At 38.4% G+C, this 7,499-nt stretch overlaps 3 protein-coding genes across 3 annotated transcripts; all 3 read right to left on the minus strand.

Annotated features, from left to right (window-relative positions):
- Positions 1–3,557: 3,557 nt before the first annotated feature.
- Positions 3,558–3,959, minus strand: LOC110626978 (auxin-responsive protein SAUR21). Its single transcript, XM_021773190.2, has one exon. It carries the CDS (start codon positions 3,957–3,959, stop codon positions 3,669–3,671), a length of 291 nt encoding a protein of 96 aa, XP_021628882.1. The 3' UTR covers positions 3,558–3,668.
- Positions 3,558–5,508, minus strand: LOC110626172 (auxin-responsive protein SAUR24). Its single transcript, XM_043961489.1, has one exon. It carries the CDS (start codon positions 5,279–5,281, stop codon positions 5,000–5,002), a length of 282 nt encoding a protein of 93 aa, XP_043817424.1. The 5' UTR covers positions 5,282–5,508; the 3' UTR covers positions 3,558–4,999.
- Positions 5,509–6,420: 912 nt separating this feature from the next.
- On the minus strand, positions 6,421–7,019 carry LOC110626171 (auxin-induced protein 15A). Its single transcript, XM_021771942.2, has one exon. The coding sequence runs from the start codon at positions 6,819–6,821 to the stop codon at positions 6,519–6,521; it is 303 nt and encodes a 100-aa protein (XP_021627634.1). The 5' UTR covers positions 6,822–7,019; the 3' UTR covers positions 6,421–6,518.
- Positions 7,020–7,499: the final 480 nt, after the last annotated feature.

The following is a 7,499-nucleotide window of genomic DNA, read 5'->3' on the forward strand; positions in this document are numbered from 1 at the left end:
ATTCAAGAACAAGTAACACAAGAATTGACTGAGCTTGCCTTTAGCAAATGTCTCGTGAAGCTTGAAGACACACCTAAGCTACTCACCTTGCTTAAAGTGTGTAATGGAGATAGCGCTGTCTAATTTATTCAGCATTGATATGATGGGCTTGCTACATTTTATGATTTAACACTTGTTTTATTTTAACTTTGTTTGGGCTTGTATTCTGGCCATATTTTACCTTTTCAGTTTTAGAGTGTTGGGCCATGTTTTGGGCTTATGTTTTAATACTTATGTGTTATTTTAGTATGTGATTGGGCTTGGGCCTTATGTGTTTAAGTCAGGCCCAAGAAGAGTGTCTTAGGGTTTTAATTGTTCTTCTCCTTACTATATAAGGATAAGAAACAATTGTAAGAGACAGCTTTGAATCAAACTTATCAGAATTATTTTCATGCCTTTGGCGTGTATTGGTTTGAGTGAGAGTGAGGATTTGCTTTCATCAATTACACCAAGAATCTCGATTAACTTATCAACTATTTGTTGTGGCGTTTGTCAGATTCTCATCTAAATCCTTCAATCATTGGTGTTTCAGCTTCTCTAAGTGTGGGGTGCCATAGGAGGTGGGTTTATCAGATCTTTGGATTCCATATCTACTTGTGCGTGTGGGTTTGAGGCTTGTGCCATAGGGTTCCGCGTCACTAGAGCCCAGTGAGCAGAATAGTAAAGCATTTAAAACATATGATAACATGAAATGCATCACATCACAACTAATCATATCAAGGATGAACTTGTCACCATTTAGCCCTCTACATAATCCAATCATGCTAGGGGCGTAGTGCAGGCCACACCTGGTCTTTCTCTTATCCATAACATAACATAACATACATAATCCATGATGCCGGGGGCGTAGTGCAGGCCACATCCGGTCTTTCTCTTACATAGTGCCAGGGGCGTAGTGCAGGCCACACCTGGACTTCCATATCATATCATCATGTCATAACATATGAGGGCTAATGGATCATTCAACATTCATCCACATCATCAACATATTATGCAATGCAACATATTCGTGATTTCTAATGCAAGCATCCTAGAATATCACATGGCATCCGTGATGCATGAACATGCTCAAAACTGATTTATTTATTTATTTAAAACCATAAGAGTCATTCCACTCACCTCTGGCTAGCTCTGACACTGACTGAAGCAGCTGACTCACTGCTGGGGTCCTCGGTTCCTCGGGTCTGAACCTACACAGGTGGACTCAAATGAGGGACCAAACAACTAGAACATAACTCTAAAAACATCCCCCAAAAACCCCCTAAAACGTCTCACAACATCCATGCAAAAACATGCAAAGGAAGGCTGGATAGGGCACTTTCGGCGGCAGGTTCGGCGGCCGAAAGTCCCTCCAGAGCCGAAAGTCAGGCAGGTTCGGCGGCACCTTCGGCGGCCGAAACTCCCAGACAGAGGCGAAACTCATGCATGTTCGGCGGCACTTTCGGCGGCCGAAACTCCCAGACAGAGACGAAAGTCTCCTTTCGGGGGCAAGCTTCGGCAGCCGAAGGCTGCCTCCACAAGAGGGTTCGGCGGCCGAAAGTCCCTTCGGCTGCCGAACCTAGTTTCTCCCAAAGGGCAGAAACTTGGTTCAAACATGCACAAATGCCTCCAAACTCCAACCAACATGCATTTAGCTCAACCAAAATATGCATACAAGCTCCTAGGGGTCTCAAACTACCTTAAACCCCAACTACAACACATCAAACACACATTACAAGCCACATTGTTCATGAACATACATTTATACCCATAAACATAACTATAACCTAAACATGCATTCTACCCCCATGAACTTCATGAAACTTACTTAAAACATAATGTAAGCTAGAGATCGACTCTTACCTCTTGAAGATCGAGAGTAGAGGCGACCAAACTTGGGGTTGGGAGAGATTTGAGTTCTTGAACCTCAAAGCTCCAAAACTTTGCTCAAAAGCTCAAATCTTCAAAACAAAGTTAAAACAAGTGAAAAACTTGAAGGATCTAGAGGAAAAGCATCAAAGATCGGTGAGGGGCGGCGAAAAGCTCACCTTGGCCTAAAATGGGGAAAAGCTCGCCCGTTTTCGGCTAAGGGACCCTTTTATAGTGGCTGGCCAGGCCACGTTCGGGGGCCGAAAGTGCCTCCGTATGCATGCCATGTTCGGCGGCAGAACTTGAGGTTCGGCGGCCGAATCTGGACTTCCCTCACTTATGCTTTCGGGGGCCTAAAGCACACCCGCAACGCATGCATGTTCGGCGGCCGAACTTTCAGTTTCGGCGGCCGAACCTGAGCTTTCCTCCAAGGTTGTTTTTATTCAAAAACTCATTTCCTTTTCATTCAACATCATCAAAAACATTAAAACATCTCATGAAAACATGGTTTTACCCTTCTAGAGGTCTCCGACATCCGAGATTCCACCGGACGGTAGAAATTTCAATACCGGAGTCTAGCCGGGTATTACACCAGTAAATTAGGATATCAAATCCACTTAAAATGATGGCAGGCCATTTCCATAAGAACAACCTGCAGGGGACCCACTTGGAACTAATGAGATTTATATAAGATAGAATGCTTACTGTTCCTATAGGACTTCCGTGTCAATTGATCAAAGTATTATACTTGCCATTATTGGATAAACAGCTAATAAGAGTCCAAATTAACAGGGAGTAATAAATCATTGCTTAATTACTTGAGGCACAAGTTACATTCTGCAGACTGGATTAGACAAGACCAGCATGTTATGTTTTGTTGAGTGTATCTTCTATTCAAGGCAAACCCGCTGGAATTTGCCATTGACAAACTGATCATATTTGAGGCAACTAAAATATTGTTTTCAGGGAAGTTCTGTTGTTATTGGAGTGAGCGACTCTAGAACCCTTTTCTTTTTTCTTTTTCTTTATGTGTTTTTACATTAGCATTTTACCATGTCAGCCTCTTGAAGCCTCAAGAATATGCTACATATTGTAAGAATTGCATATCCAAATACATAAATAATCCTTTTGTCAAACTAATAAGCTTTAGCTTAGCATTTACTAGACACATCTTCAGACCTGTGACTTATCAGAGTTCGAGTCTCAGTTGTAGCTACTTATGCAAGAAAAAAAAAAGAAAAGGAAAAAAAAAACCTTTATCAGAATGTGTGAAACGAATATATTCTATTTAACAAAATGATGCTTAACCATAAATAGGATAAAATAGGTCCATTATCATATATTTGGTGTGTGGCATTTGGAAGAGAATCACAATCCCCTAAATCTTTAAATTGAAATCTCTTTTCACAGTTTTTAGTTGCTCAGAGAAATTTACTTGTAGAAAAAAGTAAGATTTTTACAGTCTGTGTGATGGGAAACAGCCACACTTTTCCAACTGTGAGGACAAGAATTTTTTACAATATTGTCAGAAATCCATGTTTCTTTATCAATAACTACTTTTGGATTATGGGGATGTGCTAGAGATCTTAACCATTAAATTGATCTGTTGATCTGTAGAAATTACTGACAAATAAATCATGGAAAAGCTACTCTGGCTCTAGAAATGATCATAGAGTAACATTCAAGAACTATATTTATCTTTAAATCTCATTGTGAAAGAACAAAATTAATGTTAACAATGTACAAAATTGCCTTTGATTATTTTACAGGTCATGATCGATTCAAACGTGAAGTAAGCTGACAAAGATGTCTTCTCTGCATGGAATTGTAATACCACCCATTGGATGATTGAATCCAAACTCTTCCTCAGACTTTCTTAGCAATTCTTGAAATGAAGGCTTGTTCAACAACGATATTGGAACTATGAATCTCTTCTTTTGGCCTTCTCCAACATATACTGCTAGGTGGCCTTTTGGAACATCTGTAAAACTTGAAGCAGATTGATTTGGAAGCAAGTTTGATCGACGAAGAATCTGCTTAGCATGTGCAATAGCAGGAAAACGAATAGCCATTGTGATTAATTCTGTGGAAGCTGAAAATTTGCAGAAACGATAAAGGAAGGAGAGAAAAGTTTGGTTTGCAAGTAGAAAATGTGATGCTTGATGACTTGAGTTGGCTGTGGGGTGATATATGAGTATATATAGATCAAAGGGTATGTGAGAAAATCTATTATTAGTATAAATGAGTGGTGAAGAGGCTTCTTGGTGGAGCTTTCTGGGAGACATAGGTAACCCAAGGATCACATGGTACTGTCTAGCAAGTCCTTGTCAGGAAAATTAAAGAAAAGCTGACAGGAAAATCTTGTTATTTCCTGAATTTTTTTAATAAAGCTCTAGGCAGGAACTCATTTATGGCTCTTGGACATGAACATGGAAGACAAACACCAATGAAGATTGGGTGGATGATGTCCTACTGGCCACCAGACCACCCCCGCTTGCCATCAAAATGTGCCCACAATGGCGTAGTAAATATTTAAGGACAATTATTGTAGCCATGTCTAACCAGAATGGTGGGTTCCAACTGCCGAGCCACCGCATTTTTTCTCTGTTCCATCTATTTTCCTTTCCAGGCATGTTCCTGCCAACAATAGGCCTTTCATGGGTCCTCTCTGTGTAGTAAAATTAATCTTTTAGTTACTTGAAAAACATCTTAGGGCTTGATTTAGACGCTATTGCCTTGGCTCCAATTCAATATCATAAGAGATTTCGTCTTACTAATTCAAAATCAAGTAAAACATAACATCAAGACAACATATTTAGATATCGAAATAACAAGTAATAAACAGTATATCATGTCTAATAATACTGTAAATTAATGTGAAACTATTATTACATGTGACCGCTGATAGTTTTTCTGATAGCATGTCAGGACATGTTGTTATAGATTATATTTGAGATAGTGCGGAAAATATAAAAGAATACTGTAAATATGACAAGCTCTGGATATATAGAAATGATTGTTCTATTCTCATCTCTTCTTCCATCAAAAGGAAATTGGGAAAAAAAATTCTACAAGATTTACAAAATTGTTTGTTCATTCTTCCTAATGCAGCTTACAATCTAGTCAAGTGGGAAATTAAATCAACGAAGATGTCTTCACTGCATGGAATTGTGAGTCCACCCATTGGATGGTTGAAGCCGAATTCTTCTTCGGCCTTGCTTAGTAATTCTTGAAATGAAGGCTGGTTCAACAAAGATACTGGAATTACATATCTCTTCATCTGTGTTTCTCCTACATAAACAGCACAGTAGCCTTTAGGAACGCCATTCGACGTTGAATTTGATCGGCGAAGAATCTGAGTAGCTTGCTTAATACCAGGCAAACGAATAGCCATGGCTCTATGAAATTTTCTGGATGATGACAATATAAAATGTCAAATGATTTTTCTTTTCCTAGTTGGGAATTTGATTTGGCTGTGGAGCTAGAAACCCATGTTTGTGTATATATAGTAGTTTGGGAAGTGGGAAAAATCTATGAAAACATGGAGGAGTAGAGAAGAGGCAATTTGTGTGGTGTGTGATCACTGATCAGATACAAAGGCACTTGAAGTACACATGGTCTTGTCTTCCAACTCATCAGAAAAAACTTGGTACTAGTTGACACTCTTAAATTTTTTGTTGGAAAACAAATTTCATGTGAAATATACATATATGGATGAGAAAACTTGTACTGCTTTAATTGGCTAATATCATAGAAGACAAGCTTCAGACATGAAGGCCATCTCTGATCAGAAAAGCCAAGCTATTGGGGGACCTCTAATTGATGCATAAGATATTCCATTTACATGGATATCATGCTTTGCTTGTTGAGCTAAGTTAGAAGATTAGCTGATTCTTTTACATTTTCCACTGAAAAAGACAAGTCCAATGTTAGTTGAAGTAAAAAATATTAAAGAAAAGGGAATCAATATCTGCAACTTGAACTTTTGAGTGATGAATAACAAATTATGCAATTATCTAGAGGTCCTTGTAAGGGAGATCAGCATTTTTAACTAAAAGATACATAAGTACACAAACTCGGTAAACTGAGCCTTAACTTGTTTTCTCCATTCCATCTGGTATGGGAAGATGTCTTAATTAAGAAAAAAATCTAGCTAAAACTGCTAAGTCCTGTCTCACTACCTCCTTCTGCATCATTACTTTAGGCCTTATCCATTCTTTCTTATTTCTTACCACCTCAGTATGCTCGACCTTTCATGCAGAGATATGTGCAAAGTTGTCGAAAATGCTAAAGTTGAAGTATCAAAACTTTGTTTTTTTCCATTTAAGTGCAGAGTCTGAAGAAATAAATTAAAATAATGGAGTGGGTGAAAGAATTTGCATAATTGCTTTACAGCCTTAAAGGATGTCATATTTTCTTCTTCATTTCAGGACAGTGATGGGAAAGTCTCTTAAAGCTTCGTTCTTCTGGTGAAAAGAACTTTCTGTTTTAAAGAAAAATCATAAAGAAAATTGTAGTACACAATTTATAATATCTGAAGAAATAAAAATAATGGATTAATGCTTATGCTTTGTGTGTACATTGATTTTGTAACTCTACATTCTTTACAAAATTGCGTTGAGCGTTCAATCTCATGAACGATTTAAGCAAGAAATGACATCAATGAAGATGTTTTCGCTACAAGGAATAGTAAGACCACCCATTGGATGATCATATCCGAACTCTTCTTCAGCTTGGATTAATAAGTCTTGAAATGAAGGTTTGTTCAAGTATGATACTGGAATCATAAATCGCCTTGTTTGCTTTTCTCCAACATAGACTGCAAGGTAGCCCTTTGGCACATCCATGACTGCTGAAGCTATTTGGTTCGAAGTAGGAGAAGACCTCTGAAGGATTTGCTTAGCACGAAGAACAGCTGGCAAATGAAAACCCATAATTTGGTATTGATGAAAAACAGAAAGATCAATAAGGATTTCCAAAAGAAAGGAGCTTTTGATGCTTGAGAATGCAAGGCAAAGTAAATGTTTTTGTATATATATTGGAAATCCTCTAATGTAAAGCTAGTAGGTGGAAATGACCAGGGCTGCAGATGCTCATGAAGGATCACATGGTTTTGTCTTCAACCAAATCATCAATCATAAACAATTTGACTCACCGATTTTCATTTCTGTGAAACATTATGACCCACCACTTCCAGGGATGACTAAAAAATCCACTTGAAATTATGTTATTTAAGCAAACTATTTACTTTTTCATTTTTTTTATTCTTGTTACAGGAGGGACATGCCTCAAGCATCCTGTGGTGATGGGACTCTGAAGGTGGGGAATACCTCACGTGAGCTTCACAGCAGCTTGTTTAGCTGGATGATGAACTTAAAGTTACAAACAATGGTGGGATGTTTCACTTGCTCGTCTTCCTTATTTTTGATGGTAAGGTTATAAAGATCCTGTCTTGAAAAGAAGCCTATCTCCCATCATTACTTGCAGCTTTAGTGCATCAACTTTCTGACAAGACACCTGAAGTTCACATGAGCCTATTCCCACCGTCAGGTCCCCAGCCAACTCATTTTGCTAAGCCACTGAACTTTTATTTGAAAAGATGGACTTGGGAA

The sequence above is a fragment of the Manihot esculenta genome, chromosome 11 (assembly GCF_001659605.2).
Source record: "Manihot esculenta cultivar AM560-2 chromosome 11, M.esculenta_v8, whole genome shotgun sequence".
Classification (NCBI taxonomy): domain Eukaryota; kingdom Viridiplantae; phylum Streptophyta; class Magnoliopsida; order Malpighiales; family Euphorbiaceae; genus Manihot; species Manihot esculenta.

Excerpts from the sequence above, each read along its gene's own strand:
- LOC110626172 (XM_043961489.1), bottom strand. The coding sequence starts at position 5,281 with ATGGCTATTCGTTTGCCTGGTATTAAGCAAGCTACTCAGATTCTTCGC.
- LOC110626978 (XM_021773190.2), bottom strand. The coding sequence starts at position 3,959 with ATGGCTATTCGTTTTCCTGCTATTGCACATGCTAAGCAGATTCTTCGT.
- LOC110626171 (XM_021771942.2), bottom strand. The coding sequence starts at position 6,821 with ATGGGTTTTCATTTGCCAGCTGTTCTTCGTGCTAAGCAAATCCTTCAG.